The sequence below is a fragment of the Podarcis liolepis genome (assembly GCF_965112155.1).
Source record: "Podarcis liolepis genome assembly, chromosome: 15".
Taxonomy (NCBI): Eukaryota; Metazoa; Chordata; class Lepidosauria; order Squamata; family Lacertidae; genus Podarcis; species Podarcis liolepis.
In genome coordinates this window covers 23,973,786-23,999,774 of record NC_139566.1, presented here as the reverse complement: position 1 = coordinate 23,999,774, position 25,989 = coordinate 23,973,786, and the positions used below count along the sequence as shown (strand labels likewise).

The 25,989-nt window shown below is 48.1% G+C and overlaps 1 protein-coding gene across 2 annotated transcripts; it reads left to right on the top strand.

Moving 5' to 3' along the window:
• Positions 1-3,029: 3,029 nt before the first annotated feature.
• Positions 3,030-25,492, top strand: TMEM233 (transmembrane protein 233). 2 transcript variants are annotated; one of them, XM_083478961.1, is made up of 3 exons: positions 3,031-3,531; positions 14,984-15,118; positions 23,516-25,492. In XM_083478961.1, the coding sequence occupies exons 1-3, from the start codon at positions 3,310-3,312 to the stop codon at positions 23,525-23,527; spliced, it is 369 nt and encodes a 122-aa protein (XP_083335087.1). In that variant the 5' UTR covers positions 3,031-3,309; the 3' UTR covers positions 23,528-25,492. The 2 variants fall into 2 exon arrangements, with proteins under 2 accessions (XP_083335086.1, XP_083335087.1); XM_083478960.1 differs by lacking the exon at positions 23,516-25,492 and having other exon boundaries at positions 3,030-3,531; positions 14,984-16,939.
• Positions 25,493-25,989: the final 497 nt, after the last annotated feature.

Sequence of the window (25,989 nt, the reverse complement as noted above, 5' to 3'; positions counted from 1 at the left end):
AAATCCAAACTCTTCTTCTTCTTCTTCAGCCTGTCTTGGAGAGCGCCAAGGAGAAGGTGGAGGAGCTGCTTCAGGATTAATGGGCAAATTGGCAAGGAAATGAGCCCGATGGATCTGTGCCTTTTCTTGGAGATCAAGAAACGTCTGTCGGATCAGCATTTCTGTTTTGTTTCACAGCAAGAGGAAAGTGTGGTGAGAGGCAGCGGCGTCATCGTGATGACAGTGTTGGGTGAGGGATTGGGTGGATTCCAAGCCAGGGTTCAGATCCTCCACTCAGTCATGGCGCTTACGTGGTGTTCATCAGTATGCGGATGATACCCAGCTCTACCTCTCTTTTAAATCAGAACCAGTGACGGTGGTGAAGGTCCTGTATGAGTTTCTGGAGGTGGTTGGAGGATGGATGGCGGCTAACAGATTGAGGTTGAATCCTGACAAGACAGAAGTACTGTTTTTGGGGGACATGGGGTGGGTGGGGGTGGAGGATTCCCTGGTCCTGAATGGGGCAACTGTGCCCCTGAAGGACCAGGTGCGCAGCCTAGGATGCATTTTGGGCTCACAGCTGTCCATGGAGGCGCAGGTCAATTCTGTGTCCAGGGCAGCTGTCTACCAGCTCCATCTGGTACACAGACTGAGGCCCTACCTGCCCGCAGACTGTCTCGCCAGAGTGGTGTATGCTCTGGTTATCTCCCACTTGGACTACTGCAATGCACTCTATGTGGGGCTACCTTTGAAGGTGACCCGGAAACTGCAACTAATCCAGAATGCAGCAGCTAGACTGGTGACTGGGAGTGGTCGCCAAGACCACATAACACCAGTCCTAAAAGACCTACATTGGTTCCCAGTACGTTTCCGAGCACAATTCAAAGTGTTGGTGCTGACCTTTAGAGCCCTAAACGGCCTCGGTCCAGTATATCTGAAGGAGTGTCTCCACCCCCATTGTTCTGCCCGGACACTGAGGTCCAGCTCCAAGGGCGTTCTGGTGGTTCCCTCACTGCGAGAAATGAGGTTACAGGGAACCAGGCAGAGGGCCTTCTCGGTAGTGGCGCCCTCCCTGTGGAACACCCTCCCATCAGATGTCAAGGAAATAAACAACTATCTGACTTTTAGAAAACATCTGAAGGCAGCGTTGTTTAGGGAAGTTTTTAATGTTTGATGTTTTATTGTGCTTTTAATTCTGTTGGGAGTCGCCCAGAGTGGCGGGGTATCAATATTATTATTATTATTATTATTATTATTATTATTATTATTATTATTATTATTATGTGACCCTGGGCCAGACATAAGACCATAAGAAGAGCCTGCTGGGCAGGCCAATGGCCTATCTAATCCAGAATCCTAGCCACCAAGATGCCCCAAGGTGGTCACAAGTTCAAAAGGGGTCTCCTCTCCTGTGGTCTCCAGCAGCTGGTATTCTGAAGATTGCTGCCTCCTATAGAGCACAGCCTTACCACAGTGCAAGTGGCTTCCCTCCAGCAGACCAGAAGGCCACCATCCAATCCACACACCATCAGCCACTGCGCTTTCTCCCTCGTAATCATGTCCCTCCCTGGTTTATCAGGAAAGGAGAGCAATCTGCTGGAGAGAGTGTGCGCCATTTTGGAGTAAAGAAAGACCAGTGTACTGTGCAGTTTTCCAGTGCCCCATTGACACATAGAATCATAGATTTGGAAGGGACCCCAGCGGTCATCTAGTCCAAGTCCCTCCCCATAGCCATCCCTGAGTGGGCTCGAACCACCAACCTTCTGGTTCACAGCCAGACACACTGACCTATTATGCCAAGAGATGTGGATGTAAAACAGGGGTCAACAACCTTTTCCAGCTGTGGGCCGGTCCGCCCTCAGACCTTGTGGAGTGCCGGACTATATTTTGAAAAAAAGAAAATGAACGAATTCCTATGCCCCACAAATAACCCAGAGATGCATTTTAAATAATAGGACACATTCTACTAATGTAAAAACACGCTGATTCCTGGACTGTCCGTGGCCCGGATTGAGAAGCCGATTGGGCTGGATCCGGCCCGCGGGCCTTAGTTTGCTTACCCCTGCTGTAAAACATCGCTTGATTGCCACGTCTCACACGGGAAGCTGCCCTATACGAAGTTAGACCACTGGGTCTACCTAACTCAGTTCTGTCTACACTGGCTGGTAGTGGCTCTCTGGGGTTTCAGGCTGAAAACATTTGGCAGCCCTACCTGGAGATTGCACCCAGGACTTTGGAACTGTTGAGATGTAACTCAGCTTGCACCAAAGGCTGATGCGTCTGCATGGGAAAGAGCAGGCAGAGAGGGGAAACTTCCACATTCCCCTCTTCCTGTTGCTCTGAAGCAACTGATTTCAGTGGTATACAACCACTGGCTCTGGAGGTTCAGGTCACATCTATGCAACACATTTAAAGCACATGGCTTCCTCCCTGGAAATCCCGGAAACGGTTGTGTGGTTAAGGGTGCTGGGAATTCTAGCTCAGTGAGAGGTAAGCTAGAGTTCCCAGGATTGGGAAGCCGGCCATGTTGAATTTGCTTTAAATACATGGTGCAGATGTGACCGTAGGAGGCAACTCCTTGGGGCTGAGGGCTCTTTTCCGCCCCTCCAATAAAATATTTGAGGGGGGCGCCCCACAAGTTAATGGTCATTACCATTATGGTCATTCAAATGGTGGGTGTGGGTGGGTGGGTGTACCATATGTGATCAGTGGGGCTTACCTCCAGCCCCCCAAAAATATTTTATTCTATTTGGCACCCCTGGATGTGACCTCAATCATCCCCTTGCCATACTGCCTGGAAAGACCGTCTAGCCATCCTGGCTCAGAGCCATTTCCCCAGCCCTCTCCGCCTCCTCCTCCCATCTCCCCACAATACCTGATTGGGTCGAAGAGCTCCGTGTAACTCCAAAGTGGGCGTCCCTTCCCTCCAATCAGACGGCGCTCCGAGTGCCTTGGTGCTGCTGCTACTGCCGCCGCCGCCGCCGCTGGCCATACCAAAGGCGCTTTCAGTCCTTGCTGAGCCCGTCGGGAGCGATCTCTTCTTCCCCAAGCCGCCACCTCTTCAGCTTGGCGAAACCTGAGAGTTTGCCCGGGATCGAGGTGGGCTTGGCTCGGTCTGCCTTTTGGCCGCCGTCCCTGAACGGAGACAGGAGCGAGGAGGAGAAGGAGGAGAGGGGCTGAGCGAGGTCAAGCGGCTCTCTCTGCGGCCGACGGAGCAGCTCTTTCCGCCGCAGGGGCAGCAGCAGCAGCAGGCGTGCGCTCCTCCTCGGCTCGCGTCCGCCCCGTCGAACTTCGTTTCTCCCTTCTTCTCCTTCTTCCCGCGCCGGCTTCATGGAGGGCTCGTCTTCGCCGCCGCCCGCCTACTCGGACCTCAGGCGGGGTCTGGGGAAGAGCAACAGCGGCGCCGACCTGCAGATGAACGGCGACGAGGAGGCGCCGGGCCCCGAGGAAGAGGAGATCCACGCGCCCAAAAACTACCTGTGGCTCAGTATCCTTTCCTGCTTCTGCCCGTCCTACCCCATCAACATCGTGGCCTTCGTCTTCTCAGTGATGGTAAGCCTTGTGTGGTGTTTTTTTGGGGTGGGTTTAAGGGGGCGCCGTCGGGGCTGGAGCGTCCCTATCTCCACGATTGCGCCCCTCCCCAGTTCATCGCCTCCTACTGGACAGCTCTTACTTGGAAAGGACAAAATAATAATAATAATAATAATAATAATAATAATAATAATTTATTTATACCCCACCCATCTGGCTGGGCTTCCCCAGCCACTCTGGGCGACTTCCCAAAAAAATATTAAAATACTGTAACACATCAAACATTAGGGTTTAAAAGGGTTGTATTCAGCTGGACCCTACTCAGAGTAGACCTTTTGATTTCTTTCCAAGCCCTACTCAAGAGAATATTGGTTGGACTCAATGGGCATGAGGTAGCCATGCCCATTGACTTCAGGGGGTTTACTCTTGAGTAGAACCAGCATTGGAGAGATTCGCCGACATTAAAAGGACACTGGTTATCCATGTTCCTTACTTTTAGTGGGTCTAATGACAACCCCAGCTGACCCGTGATTCCCCTGGACTATAGAGGGAGGGGACACAACACCCCCTATGAAATTTATTTTTCAGAATCTCTCCTGTCCAGCTTCAGTCTCCACTGCATCTTTAGATTCTGATCCACTGCAGGTGTAACTCAAAAGTACCATGGAGTTCAAACAGGGGCTTGCATCTAAGGAAGCATGGATGTGATGGCAGCCCCGACCTATTAATGGTTGGCCCAGAAGCAAGCTTCTTGGGTGATATTTAGCTGGGCTTAACTTTCCAGGAAGTGCAATAGATGGTTTCAAGATGCAATGTTAGGGAGGGAGCCTCCAGATGTCCTGTCATTCCATTGTCAATCCACACTTCCCCAAGCATTTCTGCACTACTTTCCTTCCTGAAAAAGCCCCCCCTTTTTAAAAAAAAGGCGAATTTACTGCCCGAGAACACTTTAACCCACTTCTAATTGCTCAACCCTAAATTTGCAGCTATGCAATTGAATCTTTCTCCCAAAAGAACCACAAGCTGTGTGTACATATTGCTGGCTTAAAATCCAGCTAGGTTGTTCTTTTCCCCGCAGTTGGGATCAAAGCCAGGGTGGCTGTGTGTGTTTTTTTTTGGGGGAGTGCAGTATTTTGTAAAAAAAAAACCCAGAATCATAGAATTCTAGAGCTGGAACTTGCTCAAAAGGGTTGTCTAGTCCCTACTCCCTGCAATGAAGGAATCACAGTTGAGGGTAGATTTTATCATTATTTATTATTGCATTTCTCTCTCTCCCCTACCTTCGTCCCAAAGAGGTTCAGAGCAGCAAAAGGCAGGATAGATGTGGATTGAACCCAGGGTGAGAGTGCAGTGGGTGCAGAGTAAAAAGGAAATGTGTGTTTACACAGCCCCAATCTGGAGGGGACCTGAGTTTACTCCGGATCCTAAGCACTGCGGAGTTCAGTGGGGCTCACTCTGCTGTTGGTGCAAGCCTATGTTAAGGTTGTAACCTTTTGTCTCAAGATTTTGTTATCAATACAGTGGTACCTTAGGTTAAGTACTTAACTTGTTCCAGAGGTCCGTTCTTAACCTGAAGCACCACTTTAGCTAATGGGGCCTCCTGCTGCTGCCACGCCACCGGAGCCCGATTTCTGTTCTCATCCTGAAGCAAAGTTCTTAACCCGAGGTAATATTTCTGGGTTAGCGGAGTCTGTAACCTGAAGCATATGTAACCCGAGGTACCACTGTACTGGATAGAAGTTGTGGTTTTTGTAGTGCAAAGATGCTGCTTTTCAGTCACTTGCCTTGATTATCTGACTGTCTTGTTTCTGGAACTTGTTCTCCTTCTGGTGCCCAGTCCATACAACAATCAGGGTGGTGTGGCGGTTGCGGCATCAGACTAGGGATCCGGGAGAGCAGGGTTCACATCCTCCTTCCCTCACTGGGCAACTTTGCGTCACTTCCTAACTCTCTCTTGGCCTAGCCTACCTCACAGGGTGGTTGTGAGGATCCAACAGGGGAGGGGAGAAGAACCTTTGAGCTCTTTGAAAAATGGGATATAAGTGCAATGAATAAATACAATTTCAAGAACATGCACCATTGGCTTTGTTTTCAGAGAGAGAGAGAGAAATTTCAGATAATGAGCGGCGAGTGATTGTGTCTTGTACAGCACCAGGCATAGGAAAGATAGAACAGCAAAGTTAAAACCAGAGAGCCAGTGTGGTGAAATGGTTAGCATGTCAGACTAGGACCTGGGGGACCAGAGTTCAAATCCCCGCTTGGCTATGCAGCTCGCTGGGTCACCCTTGGAGGCCAGTCACTCTCAGCCTAACCTACCTCGTAGGGTTGTTGTGGGGATTGAATGAGGCGCAGGAGAAGCACACACACCACCTTGGGTGGATCTGGGTTGACCTGGGATTCGGGTGGATCATAGTGAGGCAGCCTTGGATATCCTTGGCTTGGATCAAGTCTCCCTGCAGCAATCCAGGGCTGTCAAAATGCAAGGCAAGGAAAGCAGGGAGAAGGAGCCCTGTGTGACTCTGGAAGGTTCCTGAATTGGGTCAGGGCCTGGATCCAAGTTGGGTGCAAGACAGGACGGGAGACCTGCTCAATCCTCACATGCACACATGAGGAAGATGTGCACAAGTCTTTTATAGTGGTGCATGGTTTGTTGGCAAGTTGTCATCCTTGTTATTGTTGTTTAGTCGTTTAGTAGTGTCCGACTCTTCGTGACCCCATGGACCAGAGCAGGCCAGGTACTCCTGTCTTCCACTGCCTCCCGCAGTTTGGTCAGACTCATGTTTGTAGCTTCGAGAACACTGTCCAACCATCTCGTCCTCTGTCGTCCCCTTCTCCTTGTGTCCTCCATCTTTCCCAACATCAGGGTCTTTTCCAAGGAGTCTTCTCTTCTCATGAGGTGGCCAAAGTATTGGAGCCTCAGCTTCAGGATCTGTCCTTCCAGTGAGCACTCAGGGCTGATTTCCTTCAGAAGGAATAGGTTTGATCTTCTTGCAGTCCATGGGACTCTCATCCTTACCCCCCTGGCAATTCTAAACTTTCTTCTCATCCCATTCACTATTCTTTCCATTCCAGTGCCTTAGGTGTGAATTTCAGAACAGAGGGTGGTGAACTCCCTTGCCCTGTGTTCTGGCAGATTCTAGGCTAGATGGAAGTGAGATCCAGGAAGCAAAGATGGTTTAGGACAGGGGTCTGCAACCTTTAAGACAAAAAGAGCCACTTGGACCCGTTTTCGAAGGGAAAAAAAACTGGGAGCCGCAAAACCATTGCGACATTTAAAACAAATATATCTCCGGAGCCGCGATCTAACAGCGGGCGGGAAGGTGACGTTGGGACGGTGCGTGACTAACGCATGCACCACCCCCATGCGACGTCACAGCCAGTACAGCGCCCGCCACAGTGGGGAGTGTCGGGGCGCACAGTGCGCCTCCTCCCCTCGCTAGTATCTGCCCCGGAGCCGCGGCAAAGGTGTAAAAGAGCCACATGCGGCTCCGGAGCCGCGGGTTGCAGACCCCTGGTTTAGGAGCTCTAGCCTGGAAAAGGGTATGAGATCAGCTCATCGGTCTCCTCCACCCACCCTGCAATAAAAAAAATACCACAAGCTCTGGGGTCCTGGTAGGATGCAGTTTGTGGTAGGGTTGGGATCAGGGGTACGGCATCCGCCTTGCATTCAGAAGGACCCAGGTTCAATCCCCAGCATCTCAAGGTAGGGCCAGGAAAGACCCCTGTCTGAAAGCCTGGGAGAGATGCTGCCAGCCAGTGTAGACAATACTAAGCTAGATGGACTCAGTTTATGGCCGCTTCCTATGTTCCTAGCTGCCAACCCAGAAGCCCAAGAGGAGTGTGAAGGCAGAGGTTCCTGTAGCCAAAGGACCATTCAACAGCCCAACTTAGCCCTGACTGTCATTTACCAGTTTGAAAGATTTTGACCCCTGCTCTTCAGCTGAGGGTGGGAGGAAGCTTCCCAGAGTGGCTTACAGCTACCAATAATAAGACTTGGCTTATAAGCTAAAAGATACAATGCAAAAGGAAAAAGGAGGAGGAGGGAGGAGGAAGAAGCAAATTCAGGTGCTAGGTCTTCGCTCTGGAGTTCAGCTGTAATAGGTCAAGGAGATGAGGTGCCAAAAAAAGTCCCGTGTGTGCATGTGTGTACATGTGTGTGTGCGGGCGCATGCAGGCACATAGAGGATTCGGGAGATCAGAAACACTTCCAGTTGCAACTCTTTTTTCAATAGGAGCAACATTGGGCTGTGCATATGAGACCCTTCTGCAACAAATGTACACTAGATTGTTCTCCCCGTATTGATTGCTAGAGGCTGCGCCCCTGCTCACTCAGTTCACAAACCTCCCACCGTTTCTCTGCCCCCCCTAGAGCTTCCCCTTCCCACCTCAAGTGACTGCTAAGCTCCCTATTGTTCCCCATTTTTCTCTTCTATTCTGCCGTCCCACTCTGCACCCCCATTTTCACAGGCATGCCCATGACTATGCCCCCCCAAGTTCCTTCAGTTCCCTCCATCCCTACTTCACACAAACCTCTGCTCTTGTTTTCAGCCACAACATTTCACCTGTCAATGCCCCTCCCTCCTCGCTCCCATGACATGGCCGCTGGTGTTGTGCAGCTTGTCTCCTCACCCCACCCTAACTTCCTGCAAATCTGGTATTTTGATGCGAGACCCAGAGTCCTCCCAATGGGGGGGGGGGGCTACGTGACGACAACCTTACATTTTTATGCATATAGGAAGATAAGTGTAGAAGTGTGGGTGGATATGTGCACGACACGGACCATCCATTCCGAGAGAGTCCATTTAGCCAACCTAATGGGTTGCGGTCCATTACTTGCGCGAAGGGAGAAATGGCTGGCCGTTTCAGAGCCCTGAGAGATTAGGAGAGGCTAAGGGTGTATGCTTGTGTGTGCCAAAGAACCTCGAAGCACGTTCCGTCTGCAGTTGGCAGGACGGTGGACTGGAGACAGAAGGTATTTCGCTAAGAGAGATGGCTTCTCCCCCATCTCTCTGGGGACCATAAAGCTTTCAAGCAGCAAGGGTTATTTGAGAGCTCAAAAGAGATGCCTCGAATCACTATACAGATATCTCACCCTGCTGATCTGCTCTTTAAATAATGGGTACCATTTTCTCGCCATCAGAGTTAATGGCTCAACAAAAAAACAAGTACGAATGGCACCAGCCCAGTACAGCAATATCCAACTGCCTTGTCCACACTCGTTCCTCTGCATCAAAGGTAGGGAACCTCTTTCAGCCTGAGGGCCGCAAATCCCTTCTGGGCAATCTTCCAGGGGCCACATGCCAGTGGTGGGTGGAGCCAGAAGGAAAACTGGGAGGAGCAACAGATGCAAATTGGACCTCTGTACAATAGGCTAGTTTCTACACACATACACACACTCATAATCCAGGCAAGCAAGAGGAACGATCACAGTTCAAGGACACATTCCAGCCAGGCAAAACACTCAAGGAAGGTGCAAAGCAGGGCTGGTGAGGGCTGTGGCCTGGGGAGGAGAGATGTGGCTGGAGAGGGGTGTGTGGCATGGGCATAGGTGTAGCCAGGATTCATGTTGGGGGGCAATGGGGGCACCCCACCTGGCATCATCATCCGTCTGGCTCTGTATCTAGCACATTTGGAATGAAGGGTCTCAGCTGTTTTTAAATGACTTTCTTTTGACCCCACGTGCTCAGGAAAATCTGTCCAATTCTTTCTACAATTTCTATTTTTAGTTAAGTATTTTTATTCATTTATTTGATGGGCATGGGGAGAGTCTCAGGGGCCATGTGGAGGGTTGAATTTGGCCCCCGGGCCCAAGGTTCTATAGAAGCTTATAAAATTATACAGTGGTACCTCAGGTTACATACACTTCACGTTACAGACTCCGCTAACCCAGAAATAGTACCTCGGGTTAAGAACTTTGCTTCAGGATGAGAACAGAAATCGCGCAGCAGCGGCGTGGCAGCAGCGGGAGGCCCCATTAGCTAAAGTGGTGCTTCGGGTTAAGAACAGTTTCAGGTTAAGAACGGACCTCCAGAACGAATTAAGTACTTAACCCGAGGTACCGTTGGACACAGCTGGGAGAAAGTGACTAGAGAAAAGTTTTTCTCCCTCTCTTTAATGCTAGAACTTGTGGATATCCAATGAACCTGAATGTTGGAAGATTCAGGTCTTCTTCCTGAAAGGTTAAAATGCAGCTTGGCTCTAAGCGATGAGGAGGCCTGAGGCCCTGCAGAAATTCAGGTGAAGACAAACCTCTTTTGTCAGGCTTTTACAGGTGGAGATGGATGAAGGACGTCGCTGTTCCTGCATTAGTTTATGCAGGGAATGTATGCGAATTGGTTCAGATTATTTCGTTGCGAGGTGGCTGTGGCGGTGCAGAGCGGTATGAAAGCACCTTAATAAATAAAACGAAACAAACGTCTTTAACTGAAGCATTTTTAGCTTTCTCTCCAGCTGAAGAAGCCTCCCGCAGTGGTTGGCAAAGATCAATAACAAGGCAACCCTAACTTTTTAGAGTTGCGGCCTAAAAGGCACGTCACAAAAGGAAAAATGAACGGGGAGGGAGAAGGGGGGAAGCCTTTGGGCTTACCATAGAAAATACATGAAACAGAACGGGGGGGGGGGGAATGAAGCCATTTCATTTAGGAGAAAACAAACCACAATCCTTGAATCTGATGTAACACAAAGCCAAGGCTTCTTGGTTTGTTTGATTATTCTGCTTCCACCAGCGGATGATAGAAGAGGAGGCAATTGGGCAGTATATACCCGCCTTCTGTTCTTTCACAATAAACCATGATAAGCCATAACATCTGGCGTATCATTACATGCAAACATGGCCATCAACTCATACAAGACTGGGTAGGGGAACTTCAGGCCCAGGGGCCACAACTGGCCCTCCAGGCATCCCTGCCTGACCCTTGGCACTCTCCACAGGCCACGCCCTCCTTGAGGTCAAATTTAAATATGTTGCTCCACCCAGTTGTGCTTCTGGCTCCACCCATTTGGCCCCCAGAGGGTACCCCAGGAAGGCAGGAGGCCCTCACTCTCATAGAAGCTGCAATGTATTCGTTTTGTATTGTCTTATGGATAAGCTCTTGCAAGGCTCCCACAAAACCCAAGTGTAATGAGAAGCTCAGGAATGCCCACATGATATATTTGCTGCATTGCTTCTGAAAAAGGGCCAGATGAGAAACTTGATCCACTAGCAATTTCCCTCCGGGCCTGCAATTCAGCTAATGCCGCATGCCATCATCGCATGTACTCTAGGCAGAGTAGACCTCTGCCTAGTTGTATAGCCAATAGGATTTATTCTGTCTGCAGAATGTCTTCTTGAGGCCCTGGCAGTCTGAAAAGCTTGCATCCGTTGTGAAACGCCTGTGCTCCCAACCTGCCACAATTTATAGCAATTCCTCTGAGGGGAGGAGAAATAGGATGCCGTATACAGTGATATCTAGGGTTAAGTACTTAATTCATTTCAGAGGTCCGTTCTTAACCTGAAACTGTTCTTAACCTGAAGCACCACTTTAGCTAATGGGGCCTCCCACCGTCGTCGCGCCGCTGGAGCACGATTTCTGTTCTCATCCTGAAGGAAAGTTCTTCACCTGAAGCACTGTTTCTGGGTTAGCGGAGTCTGTAACCTGAAGCGTATGTAACCTGAAGCGTATTTAACCTGAGGTACCACTATACTGAGTCAGATCGCTGATTCCAGCTAGCTCAGAATTGTCCGCAGTGGCGGAGGAACCTGGGGCGGGGCGAACACGCGGCATCCCGTATGGTCGCCGTGTGAGAGCCAGTCCGTATGGACAGTGTGTGAGAGCGGCAGACCATGCAAACACCACATGAGCGGCGCACATACTAACTGTGTGCATGCTCTCAGCTGCTTTACAGCTGGGGGGGGGGGCAACAGGCCATCTTGCCACCACCACCCCCGAGTGGTGCCTGGGGCAGCCTGTCCCCTCCGCCCCCCACTTCGTACTCCCTTGATTGTCCGTCTTGGGAGTCATTCTGCAAAGAAACAGTCAAGATGTTTGTACCTTTAAGAACTGTTTCTGTGAGCTCTGGGCAGATTGGGTACAGCTGGTCATGACTACAAAAGGAGGAAAAGTTGCAGTTTGAATCTGCCTGCAAGGAAAAACACCCACAAACTTTGTTGTTTTGTAATAAAACCTTTATTTGATTTGATTTTACACCGGTCTCATGGTGTCGTAGTTTCTGTCACCTGCCACCAGAAGAAAAACCCCCTCTAACAGTCCGCACTGATGAAAGTATCTCCCAGCCCTATCTGGAGATGGCAAGAATTTAATCAGGGGCTTTCTGCATTCGAAGCAGATGCTTATTTATCATGGGCTGGCCAAGTCGGGAAAATGCAGAGGGGGGATATGGGGAAGGCCTCCAGTGGGATGTGGGGCATCTGCTGGGAATGGGGGAATCTGCTAGCAAGGATTGCAGAGTGGGGGGCTTCCTTAGCCTGCTCTCTCCCCTCCTCCCTTTCCACGTTTGGTGGAGAACCTCTTGTCAGACACAGCTGTCTGATACTGGGAATAGCTCTGCCTTCCCAGGAGAGAATAGTTCACCAGTCCCAGCCACCTCTCAGGTGGTAGCGACTTGTTCCCTGTCACCCAAGTCCAGGAGGAGCCCAAAGAGAAGGAAATAGAGAGCTCTGCCTACTGAGCATTGCAAGAGATTTCAGAAACTCAGCCTTAAGATGAGCACACCCCATTCCTATATTCAGGATAGTCATTGGATCATCTTTCAAAGCTTTGCCAGCTGGAGCGCCTACCTTTGTTGTAGCTGTAATGAGGATTAGCAAAGAGTATTGCCTAAAGTGCCTTAAGCCAACAATCTGCCTATGCACCACAATAATCTAAGCATAAAAGCCTTTGGAAAGCGTGTATCAATTTCCTTCAGCAAATGGGAGCCAGGACAATGCTCTGCCACTGAGCTATGGCCATTCTCAAGGTTTCGTCCTGCTCTGATCTGAGGGACGGGTGGCGAGGGGAAGGTTCCAGCACCATGGAGAGCTCCGAGCAAACCACTTGTTCCATCAAAGGTAGAGGGGGACCGAGGTCCTCGTATATATTCATGAAAACAATATACAAACGTGAATTAAATTGGGGTAAATGTCTTGCAAAAAGAGATGTGTATATTTGCCAAACAGACATGCAAAAATCTGTCTATATACCTTAAGAAATGTCCAGATCGGTGCATTTTTAAAATGTTGAGTCTGCCATATTGATTCACAATGGTGGCCAATATCAAAACATAGTTGAAAAACTGCTCCGTGATATCAGGAGCCATTGTGCAAATTGCTTGTGTCACCTTACTTGTAAATAAATAGAGGATTTAGCTTTTTGCCCTCAGCTTTCATCTGACCTTTGTGTAGTTTATATGCCAGGAATCGAACCTAGAACTTCTAGCTGTTGGTGGCCATCGCTGGCTCTTGTGGGAGTGAGCTCCATAGTTTAACTGTGTCCTGTGTGAAAGAGTCCTTTTATCTGTCCCAAATCATTCAGTTTAATTTTATGTCCCTGAGTTATAGAATTACGAGAGAGAGAAAAGCTGTTTTCCATCCACTTTTTGTGTGCCATGCATCATTTTATAAGGTTCTATCCTGGCACCTCTTTCTCGCCTTTTTTCTAAACTAAAAAAATCCCAAATGCTGCAAATTTTCCTCATGGGAGAGTCATTTAAACCAAAGTCAGCTACAATTTAGGAGCAAATAAATGTCAGTAAAACCACACCTAAAAATAGTTTGCCCTCTTACTCAAATGCCTGGCCAGTACAATGATATCTATGGCCTCCAGGTAAAACCAGAATCCCTTTTCCTCCTCCCCTCCACCTCGCACTGCTCAGATGCCTATTTTCTCAAGTGGACAGCCAAGCCTTCGAAGTGCAGCACTTAGTTAAATTGCTGTGGGATTTATTGATCAGCGGTGGTGGAGCAATGAACCGTACAACGAATGCAGCAGTAATAATCAGCTCCTGGATAAATGGCCGCTTCGTCCCTGGCGTTGATTGGGAATAGCCAGTGTGGCGTAGTGGTTAGAGTGTCAGGTCCTAGCACCCGGGAGGTAAAGGAAAAGGGACCCCTGACCATTAGGTCCAGTCGCGGACGACTCTGGGGCTGCGACGCTCATCTCGCTTTATTGGCCGAGGGAGCCAGCGTACAGCTTCCGAGTCATGTGGCCAGCATGACTAAGCCACTTCTGACGAACCAGAGCAGCTCACAGAGACACCGTCTACGTTCCCGCCAGAGCAGTACCTATTTATCTATTTGCACTTTGACGTGCTCAGGGTTCAAATCCCCCACTCAGCCATGGAGTGCGTTGGGTGACCTCAGGCCTGTCATTAACCTAACTTGCAAGGTTGTTGTGGGGATTAAATGAGGAGGGAGAGAACCACATACACTGCCTTGAGCGCAGCGGAGAAAAAGTGGGATATAAATGCAATGAGTACATAAATACAGTGGTACCTCGGGTTACATACGCTTCAGGTTACATACGCTTCAGGTTACAGACTCCGCTAACCCAGAAATAGTACCTCGGGTTAAGAACTTTGCTTCAGGATGAGAACAGAAATCATGCTCTGGCGGCGCGGCAGCAGGAGGCCCCATTAGCTAAAGTGGTGCTTCAGGTTAAGAACAGTTTCTGGTTAAGAACGGACCTCCGGAACGAATTAAGTACTTAACCCGAGGTACCACTGTAATAAATAAAATTATGAGGAAACAAACAAAAAAAAAAGAAACCCAGTACCTTTTTGAAATCAGTGGTTAAAATCAGCACAGCTTTTAAAGGTTCAGTCCACATTCTTGATTCAAAATGGTTTCCAAGTATATCCAAGCACAGACCAAAACCTATGATCTTGATCACAGGAACCACTGTGTAAGAATTGGTCACAATATCTTTTAAGAGATGCATGACAGCTTTCCAAAACATATAGTAGATTTGGGTGGAGGGGGAGAGAGGACAGGAGAATGAAAAAACTGTGAGCTGGTTGTTAAAGTATTATGCCGATGATTTATTCATTACTGAATTGATACACAGCCCTTCCTCCCCAAGGATCCCAGGCTGGCAGACAGATACAAAACTGTAAAAAGAAAAATAAAAATATTATAAAACAGATTAAAATGTCCTAAAATCAATTCCAATCAAAAACATACTTCCAGCCTATTCTCTCGAGGTGACCAGGCGCAGTATTCTTCAGCCACCAAATGCTTGGGTGAACAGGGACATTTTCTCCTAGGGAGTTAATAATGATAGAGACAGGCACACCTGGCTAGAGAGGGCATTCCTCAACTGGGGGGCCACCACCAAAGAGGCCCCGTCACAGAACACTGCCAACCATGCAGCCTTCGGTGGCAGTGCCTCCGGCAGCAAGACCTCACCCGCCAATGGTGACAAAAGGAGTGAGAATGGAGGCACAGGTTGGTTGGTTGGTTGGTTGGTTTTTTAATGAAAATCGCATTTCTCCTCTGCAGGCATTAAACAGTTACACACAGGGAGATATAGAGGGGTCAAAAAGACTGGGCCACACCGCACTCCTGGTTGCTATCGCAGCGATCCTCATTGGCCTCGTGTTGATCGGTATCCTTTGTGCGGTTCATTTCACTACGGTAAGTCAGATTTTGCCATTCTCCAGCCAACGCGCTAGAACTTGATGCCATCTTGAACAACGCTGTTAATTTGCAGAGAAGGGAGAGAGGGAGAGGGAGGACAGTTATTTCTAGTACTGTAGTGGATACTCGCAGCTATGGCAGCTTCTAAGATTATGCTATCTTCTTTAATCTGTGTTTCCTGTGCTTCTGCATGCTTAGAGGGGCAGGGCCAGCACTCAGGAGTTGGCTTCGCTGGGTACCTACCAGTGCCCACATCCCAGTGGGGGGACCACTGCCAACTCCTGGAGCTCCAGGAAGCATGGATAGGAGAAGAGAGAAGAGAAGAGGAGATGGCCTTTGCCCACCTTGCCCCCCTCTCTTTGGGCAGAGTGGGCCCAGAGGAAGAGGGTCAATCAATGGGGAGCGGTGACTTGTAGCGTAGCGGCAGGCTCAAAGCCACCAGCCCCTTCTGAGGTTATGCAGCCTTCTAAAAACAGTCTTATTAATTTTCAGTAATTAGGGGTGCATTGCAACCATCAATGCAGATCTCCATGGGTTGCCTGTCAGCTAGTTCTACAATGTTCCATGCACGTACATGGGCAAATGATTTGGAGCGCTCCGATATCTTCTTTTGGAGCAAGTTATATTGTGGTTTCCGTGAAGGTCCGTTGGATGAAACAGAACATGCACCCCCTTCCCTTGAATCTGGAACATCTGCTGTTTTCAGTCTTCCCAAATGTTTGGGCTTTGGAGCAGCTCTGGATTTTATTTTATTTTTAATAATTTTTATTAATTTTTACAATTTGGCATAATATTCACCAGAGTCAACATTTTCCGCACAACGCTTCCTCGGGCATGACTCAGTGATACTCCGATTACCCAGATTCATAAAAACAAAAACAAATAAACACACATCAACAAAGTAACACTATATGTGGAGATTCTTCGAATCTCGCGACTTCCCCCCATCCTGTCCACGGAGTCTTCTTTTAAAACATCTACAACTGCATATTAGTTTGTACTCCAGTTATTATATCAAACCATATTATCCATAATATTTTTTTTACACTACCAGTATGTCAAAATCCTGCTCTTGTTTCCATCTGCTTACAGTGGTCTCCTAAATAACTTGTAAATTTCCCCCATTCATTTATAAAGTTTTTATCCTCTTGGTTTCTGAGTTTTCCAGTCAGCTTTGCCATTTTGGCATAGTCCGCCAGCTGGGTTTGCCATTCTTCTCTGGTAGGGAACAGCTCTGGATTTAGGGCAGTGTGGGCTGTCCCCCCCCCCCCCCGCAGCACACAGGATGCCCAGCCGGGGGGGGGGGCAAAACAACAACAACCACGTATATTTATAAGGCTACCTAGTGAGAAGATCCATAAAAATCAACTGTACCAAAAGGAATAATTGCAAAAATGAGAAATATTTCTGGGGGTGGGGGAAGCATCAAATTTTGTCCTTGCTCAAGGGTGTCATATTACCAAAGTCCACCCCTGTTTGGAGCACAATAACTCCTCCTTGGGTATTCTTCCCATGCACCTTCTCCAGAGTGACCCTAGGAGCCCATTCTCAATGGTTGACTCGCCTCCTTTCACTCCAGTTGCCTTCAAGAGCCAGTGTGGTGTAGTGGTTAAGAGCGGTAGACTCGTAATCTGGGGAACCGGGTTCGCGTCTCCGCTCCTCCACATGTAGCTGCTGGGTGACCTTGGGCTAGTCACACTTCTCTGAAGTCTCTCAGCCCCACTCACCTCACAGAGTGTTTGTTGTGGGGGAGGAAGGGAAAGGAGATTGTTAGCCGCTTTGAGACTCCTTCGGGTAGTGATAAAGCAGGATATCAAATCCAGACTCTTCTAAATCAGATAGAGTGCTTGGGGGTCAAATGCAAACCTCTGGGGCTGTGTACCTGGCCCTTAGGAGTCTTAGTGATAAAGCGGGATATCAAATCCAAACTACTCCTCCTCCTCCTCCTCTTCTTCTTCTTCTTCTTCTCCTTCTCCTTCTCCTTCTCCTTCTCCTTCTTCTTCTTCTTCTTCTTCTTCTTCTTCTTCTTCTTCTTCTTCTTCTTCTTCTTCCAATCAGCACATAGTGGGAGAAGGCTGCTTATCGGTAGCTAAAAAAGCTCCTCTTTCATGCTGATTGGGTGAATCCAGGAGTCTAGGGACAGGGACCCTGCTGCAGAAATATGAATGGGTCTTTGTCCCCAACATGACCCCAGACCAAAACACCACTGGGCAACACACAGGCTCTGGTTTAATTCCCGATAAGCCAAAGCTTTCATTTTAAGAAATAAAGTCTCTAGTCCTCATGAGCTGAAACTAGTGGAGCTGTTTTTTAAATACCAAAAAACAAGACAAAACAAAACACCCGCACAAAAACAGATCAAAGGAGCAGGCAAACAGCCCAAATACATTAAAAACATTTTTTGTGTGTGATTTCAGGTTCTGAATGAATAATAATGAGACTAGTGGTAGTAATGACATCTGATTGTGCAATCCTGTGCACACTTCCCCTGTCCCCCCATAAATCTTAGTCCTTCCTCCGGATATCCTGAGGAGGAGGCCAAAGCTGCAACCCTATCCCCGCTTACCTGGGAGTAAGCCCCATTGTACCCAGTGGGACTTCCTTCTGAGTAGACACGGATTGGATTGCACTGTAAAGACCCTAGAACTTCAGGTCAGGCTGCATCGCCAGCTGGCAGCCTTACCTTGTCGGTACGATGTAGGATCTAAAAGGGAAAGTTGCATAAGGGAAAGGTGGAAGGAAGTGGATAAATTTAGCCCAAAGAAGATTAAGGGGGGAATTCCGTCAAGTATCTAGAAGGAAGATGGGAAATGCTTGCACTTTCAGCCTAAGCAGCGAGAAGCAGAGGCATCTTCCCAGAGGTATCTGGTTGGCAGCTGCAAGGAAACGACGCTGGGCAAGGTGGGCCTTTGGCCTGCTCCAGAACCCAGGCTTTCCTATGCTATGCCCTCCCTCCCCGGTCAGAGCCAGTATGCTTCTGAGTTAACAGTTAACAAGGGGAAAGAAGACAGAGGAAACTTTTCTTCCCTCTCACCTAACACTAGAACTGACCAACATCTAAGGAAGCGGAAGATATGGGATGGATTAAACCAGGGGTCAGCAACCTTTTTCAGCCGCGGGCCGTCCCTCAGACCATGTGGGGGGCCGGACTATATTTTTGGGGGGAAAATGAATAAATTCCTATGCATTTTAAATAAAAGGACACATTCTACTCATGTAAAAACACGCTGATTCCCGGACCTTCCGCAGGCCGGATTGAGAAGGCAATTGGGCCGGATCCAGCCCCCAGGCCTTAGGTAATTATAACAATAATAATAATTTATTATTTGTACCCCACACATCTGGCTGGGCTTCCCCAGCCACTCTGAGCGGCTTCCAACAAAATATTAAAATACAGTAATGCACCAAACATTAAAAGCTTCCCTAAACAGGGCTGCCTTCAGATGTCTTCTAAAAGTCTGGTAGTTGTTGTTCTCTTTGACATCTGATGGGAGGGCGTTCCACAGGGCGGGTGCCACTACCGAGAAGGCCCTCTGCCTGGTTCCCTGTAACTTGGCTTCTCGCAGTGAGGGAACCACCAGAAGGTGCTCAGAGCTGGACCTCAGTGTCTGGGCAGAATGATGGGGGTGGAGATGCTCCTTCAGATATACTGGACTGAGGTTTCCTACCCCTGGATTTTTTTAAAAAAAGGACTTATTCACACAGCACATCGTTAACCTGCGGAACCCGCTCCTGCAGGAGGCAGTGATAGCCACCAACTTGGATGGCTTTAAAAGAGGATTAGACAAATTCATGGAGGAGAAACTCTCAGTGGCTACTAGCCATTATGGCGAAGCTTTGCCTCCACGGTTGGAAGCAGTAAGTGCTTCCCAATAGCAGTTGCTGGAGACCACAGGAGGGGAGAGGGCTCTTTTGCTCACGTCCCGCTTGTGAGTTTCCCAGAAAAGGCATCTAGTTGGCCACTGTGAGAACAGGATGTAGAGGGCTGGATGGGCCTCCTTTGGCCTAGATCCAGCTATAGGGCTCTCCTGGTGTTCTTAGAAGCATGAAACAATAAGGTTGATGGCCTGAACCGTAAGAATGGAGCAGGGAATGAAGGGAAGGCTGGTTTCACACATGCAGGTTCATGGCAGTATCATCAGGTGGGCGGAAGCAGCCATGGTGGCCCAACAGCCATAGGCAAAGGTGTTCCATCACTTCATTTTCCCACGGAGGTGGCTCACCCACTCAGCTGAAAGGCTGGGGAGGGCTGTAGCTCAGTAGTAGGGCATCTGCCTTGCATGCACATGGTCACAGGTTCAATCACTGACATTGCCAGGTAGGGTTGGGAATTTCCCCAGTCTGGAACCCTGGAGAGCTGCTGCCAATCAGTGCGGACAATACTGAGCTAGATGGACCAAATAATCCGATTCAGTATAAGGTAGATTCCTGTATCTGAATAATCCTATGCCTGAAACATCATGTACAGCAGGTATCATCAATCTTTTCAGGCCCATGGCTCACTTTTAACCCAAACAGGCTTTGGAGGCCTCATTTCTTAATCGTTCGCCATCTATCTGCATGCCTGTGATGTTTCTGTTGTGACGCACTAGTGGGTCCCAGCTGACCAGCTGAAGACCAGTGATGCACAGGCATGTGTGAATCTACTCATGGGTGCTGCTTGTGCAAGTTGAGTGCAGAATTCGGTATGAGGTGGGGACCTCGATTTTCATTAAAGAGGGGATTTAAGTTCCTAGTCCCTAAGACTATGAAGAACATGTTGAAAGTGTAAAACAGGCATAGGCAAACTCGGCCCTCCAGATGTTTTGGGACTACAACTCCCATCATCCCTAGCTAACAGGACCAGTGGTCACGGATGATGGGAATTGTAGTCTCAAAACATCTGGGGGGCTGAGTTTGCCTATGCCTGGTGTAAAATCTCATGTGGACAGAACCTGGGTGAAAGGAAAACCCAGAAGTCAGGAGGTTGTGCTTGGATGCCTGCAGAGCTCCTTACCTATTGCTGTGCCTAGTCAAATAAGGTATGCAAGTGAGAAGATCAAATTATCTAAAGTAATACAGTATTTTGAAATGCAGTAAGCCCTTTCTCCTCCTGTGAAGAGGCTGCATCCTAATGTTTTAATGTTGTATTTTAAACTTGTTTTTTAAATTGTATTTTAATCAACTTGTTTTTATTATTGGTTGTTAGCTGCCCTGAGCCCGGTCTTGGCTGGAGAGGGTGGGGTATAAATTATTATTATTATTATTATTATTATTATTATTATTATTATTATTATTATTATTATTATTACTACTACTACTACTACTACTACTACTACTTGTGTACAATCAGCTTTATGCAAAATAAAATTAAAATAAAATAGAAAGGGGGCGGGCATCCAGGAAAAAAGACTTTAGCAATCCCACTTGCCATTGGACTTACAGTGTTTTTAACTAGATGCAATTTTGGCTTTAGGGATGATACCTGGAATGCTCCCCCTGTGTAAACTGGGCTTGCTGTATGCATCCCTTTTGGTAGGTAGGGAATTGGGGGGAGTGGATGCAAAAGGGGACTGTGGCTCCTTCACCTTTCACAAAGTCAGGGGCAGGAGCCTGCCACCCTATCCAATTAAGGATTGCTCACATTGCTACTTATCTCCAGAATCTTCACAGCACTCCTGTCAGGTAGGCCAAAGACTAGCATAGCCAAAGACTGTAGCCAGAGGTCCTGCACCTTTAAGAGCTGAACAGAAGAGGGGATTTCAATACTATTCAAGGTGCAGGAGCATTTTGCCTCTGTTGCATTTGGCTACCTTATTAGAACCAGGATTGTGAACCCTGCGGCCCTCCAGATTGCATCATCTCCAACTCTTGGCCACCTGGAAACTGCAATGTGAAAGACAGCTTTCCTTGACACAGCCTTTTGGTTATTTCTCTCCCCCGTATAAAAATCTCTGTGTCAATGACCTATGCATGTCCCTAGATGCTGTCGGACTCCAACTCCCATCATCCCTGACCATTGACTAAGTTTGCCAGGGATGATGAGAGTTGGATTCCAACATGTGGAGCTCCAAGGTTGAAGAGTGCTATCCTGCGCTCTCATAGCAGTGGCGTAGCGTGGGTTGTCAGCACCCGGGGCAAGGCAAGTAATTTGCGCCCCCTAACCCGTGGATTTGCGCCCCCTAACCCTAACCCCCAGATGTTGCGCCCGGTGCGGCTGGCCCCCCCTGCACCCCCCACGCTACGCCACTGTCTCATAGAGCAGCCTTTGCTAACCTGGTGCCCCCCAGATTCTTTGGAATACAACTTCTTCGAGAGCCAGTGTGGCGTCTTGGTTGGAGTGTCGGCTCTGGACTTGGGAAACCAGGGTTTCAAATCCTCGCTCGGCCACGTGAAACTCACTGGGTAACCCTGTGCCAGTCGCTGCCTCTCGGCCTAATTTGCTTCACAGGTTTGCTGTGGGTATTAAATGGGGAGGGAGAGAACCACGTACAGTGGTACCTCAGGTTAAGAAGATAATTCGTTCTGGAGGTCCGTTCTTAACCTGAAACTGTTCTTAACCTGAGGTACCACTTTAGCTAATGGGGCCTCCCGCTGCCACCGTGCGATTTCTGTTCTCATCCTGAAGCAAAGTTTTTAACCTGAGGTACTATTTCTGGGTTAGTGGAGTCTGTAACCTGAAGCGTCTGTAACCCGAGGTACCACTGTACGCCACTTTGAGCTCCTTGTAGAATAAATAATATAAATATAAATGCAAGAAAGAAATAACCCCAAAATATCTGTAGGGCACTCTGTTGTCAAAGAGAGATTGCAGGGAGATGCCACTCGTGGATGGACACAGGAAGTTAGCTCCTCTGCTGTACAGCCACGTCCTGGGTGTCTGGCAACCTTCGCTGGCATATTTACATCGCTGGCTCTTCATCCTGGCAGATGGAATTACCAGCTGTCCCCAAAGACACAGGAGCAGCAGAAGGGCTGTGGTGGGATGTTTCTGCAAGACACACAAGTTGAGATGGGCACGAACTTTTCACCTCTTTCTGCTGGACACCGTGCTTGAGGAGGATGGGTTGTGTGTGTTTCTCTCCTCCACAACCGAAACCAGAGCTCTCAAGAAACTTGCTAAATAATTAGGCCTGCATGCTTGAAACTGTTTATTACTTAGTCCTTTTTTAAAACATCTGCCCTGGATCTTCCAAAAATCAGCTCCGTTGCATGTCCAAAAGTTCTTCTGTCATAAGAGAGGGAGAAAAGCAACCTATCCATTTCTTCATGCCCTGCCATAATTTTGTGAACCTATATCAAATCCTTGCTCACTTTTGCTCTAAACTGGACAAAGTCCATAATACTTGCATTAGATGTGGTAGAAATTGTGGGAGGCACATACTTACACAATCCATTATGCACAGCAGTCCTTTGGGGTCTTTTCCCTCTGCTGCAACTGCTATGAGGGAGACTCCTGGTGGAAACCTCAGGGGTCAGGGGTCAGCAAACTTTTTCAGCAGGTCCACCATCCCTCAGACCTTGTGGGGGGCTGGACTATATGGGGGGGGGAATGAACGAATTCCTATGCCCCACAAATAACCCAGAGATGCATTTTAAATAAAAGCACACATTCGACTCATTTTGGAACTACAATTCCCATCATCCCTAGCTAACAGGACCAGTGGTGAGGGACGATGGGAACTGTAGTCTCAAAACAGCTGGAGGGCCGGAGTTTGCCTATGCCTATAGAATCTACCACTGAGCTGTGACTCTTCTCTCTCCTTAACTATGACCTTCCTTTCCCCTTTAAGTCAGGTGTGGGGAAACTTTGCCCCCCCCTGATGTTGCTGAACTGCACCACCCGCCACCCCTGGCCATTGGCTCTGCTTGCTAGGGCTTCTGGGAGTTGTAGTCCAGCTGGGAGTTGTAGTCCCCCATTCCTGCCTCTGCGTTACAGCTGTGCTTTGCCGCTATGAGCACCAGCGGCTCTGGTAATTGCCCAGGGTGTGGCTGATTGCTTCTTCTATGTTAAAACAAGGAAGGCTTTATGAAAACACCAAAAAACAAAACAAAACAAAAGCCATTAGTGAATATCAAACCATTTCCTGACAGTCAGGAATCCATTGATTTTTCGAGATCGCCCTGATACATAATTCAGCACGAACTGGCAGCGAGATGACAGCTACCAGTGGAGACTTAATGCTTGTGATTCAAAAGAGTATTGAGCCACTAATGCAGTGAGTTGTTTGTTTAATGGGAACAAGGGCTATTAAATAATGTGTCCATTAGGCCTTGAGGATGAATAATTTAAATAAGGCAATCAAACTTTCTAACTTTCTCTTCTTCTTCTTCTTCTCTCTCTCTCCCCTTCCCGAATTCTCCTCTTCTCTTTGTGGGAGGGAAAAACCGCCATCATTTTTAACACCGACGCAGCACGTCATCTGACATCCAAGACTTAGGATGGGAAGCGTTGCCCGTCTTCAAACCTCTGGGAAAGGCACAGGGAATCTCTGGCAAAGGGAAGGAAAACAAGGATCCTTCAGTCCAGACGGTTTGATTCCAGTCGCTGGTGAACAGATTGCGTCCGCTATCGCTGTCCACGGTGCTGCGTAAACCGAGACGAGCATTAAAAAGTATTTCTTAAGGAATGCTGTTAATAGAGAAATGCTTCCAATTCGCTTTTCAAACCCCCAAACTCCAGGCCTCCGTTTTCATGTATGTTGGAGGTGGTACCTCTATTCCTGCAACACACACAAACTCCTCTCCCTCCATCCTACATCGTAGGCTCACCCTTGTGTGCAACATCGCCCAGGTCAGAGGCGTTTGCTGGCTGAACTTTTTGGATCACTGATGGATGCAAGGACCGAGCTGGAGGAGCAGGCCGGACAAGGTATTTATGGGTTGACTTCTGCTTCAGGTCCATTGACCCCATTGGAGCCTCTCAGGACAAAAAATGAGAATGCTTTCCCAGCCCATCATACATCTTTGATCTACTGCGGCTCCACCCTCTCTACAGCTTCAGAGTTATCATCTGAGTTTCTCAGTCTAGCATGGATATTTAGAAAGCTGCCTCGTTGGTCCATCTTGCTTAGTATTGTCTTATGCAGCCCTCCAGGGTGTCAGAGTTCTCTCCCAGTCCTACCTGGAGAAGCTTTGGACTTGAATCTGAGACTTTCTGCATGCAAAGTAGATGCTCCACCAATCCACTCTCTTTCTTCCTGAACTGCCTTCTCTCCAGTCCAGCTTTCTCCCTGCTCTTTCTGCAAAACAGGCTTCTTCTTTTGCAGGAATGTTTTGCTATCTCTTTTTACAGACTCCCATTTCTTTGATCAGGCCTCTGCTACGTGTTTGTGCTTGTCCGGCTGTGTATGATGTCATGTGCGGCTCAAGAGGACAACTCGTCCTGAGAGTCGGTGAAGGATGGTGCTGGCGAAGGGAGATCAGCCTGGCCTGCTCCCGTGCCTTTAAGAACAACTCGATCTGCAGAAATGAGCAGGCGGAGCTTTCCTCTGCGTGGAAATTACATTTAAACCACCTAACTTTCCCCAAAGAATCCTGGGAACTGTAGTTCTGGGTATTGTAATCCTGGGCATTGCAGCTCGGGGGTAAACTACAGTTCCCAGGAATCTTTGGGGGAAAGCCATGTGCTTTGAATGTTAAACTTGTAGGCAGAGCACATGACTGAAAATCAAGCTTCAGTTAAAGGCACCAGCCAACTTTGGGGTGGCTGTAAATTGACAAGCGAAATGTAATCAGGCTTGACTTGCATTTTGATACCCTGTAGGCTAGGCATCCCCAAACATGGCCCTCCAGATGTTTTGGGACTACAACTCCCATCACCCCTGGCTAACAGGACCAGTGGTCAGGGATGATGGGAATTGTAGTCCCAAAACATCTGGAGGGCTGAGTTTGGGGATGCCTACTGTAGGAAATACTTTTTCCCCATGCCAGATCCTGAATGGAATGGGTTATAGGCAATGGTCAACCTACTCAGAGTGGATCCATTTAAATTAATTGACGTGTTTAACTGAATTCTATTAATTTCAATTGGCTAACTCCAACTTAGTTGGATACAACAGAATGGAAACTTTCTATGGGGTAAGGAGAATAATTGTTATTTTATTTATTATTTATTAAATTTGTATACCGCCCTATAGATCTCAGGGCGGTTCACGACATAAAATGCATCCCCCCACCTTTACAAGTAAGGAAATATAAAAAATTTTATCCCTTCCCTTCCATCACCATAATCTAATTTAAGGGATGTTACAAGGAACTTTCCCCAAGGGATAAAGGGTAATTGTGATCACCCTGTGTCTGACTGTGGATTTTATTTATTTTTTAATTAACACTTAAATGTCATGTCTGAAAAGGGGGGGGGAATCAATAAACTTGTATTGGTTTGTATAATTATTTGTTCAAATAACTTTAATGGTTTATTGAGGACTTCTGTAAAGGATCTGCTCCCCAGCGCATGGGATACAACAGAGCAAGAAAAGGGTCAGGAAAGGGTCACTGAAATGATTGTGGGAATGGCTGAAGCATTTTCCTTACAAGGAAAGGCAAAAATAAAATGAAAAGCACATGGAAGAAAGACAATGAAGGATGATAGTGGTTTATAAATTTATATGTGGTGTAGAGAACGGAGGAAGAAGAGATGTATTCCCCCCCCCCTTTGGGTGACTGTTATAAGAAAAACACTGCTCCTTCCCCCTTATAGGGTACCCAAGAGCCTGTATGGGGACGTGGGTGGCGCTGTGGGTTAAACCACAGAGCCTAGGGTTTGCCGATCAGAAGGTTGGTGGTTCGAATCCCCGCGATGGGGTGAGCTCCCATTGCTCAGTCCCTGCTCCTGCCAACCTAGCAGTTTGAAAGCCCGTCAAAGTGCAAGTAGATAAATAGGTACC

Coding starts and splice junctions, on each gene's coding strand:
- TMEM233 (XM_083478960.1), top strand. CDS start 3,310: ATGGAGGGCTCGTCTTCGCCGCCGCCCGCCTACTCGGACCTCAGGCGG. Junction 3,532..14,983: donor CCTTCGTCTTCTCAGTGATG/GTAAGCCTTGTG, acceptor TCTCCTCTGCAG/GCATTAAACAGTTACACACA.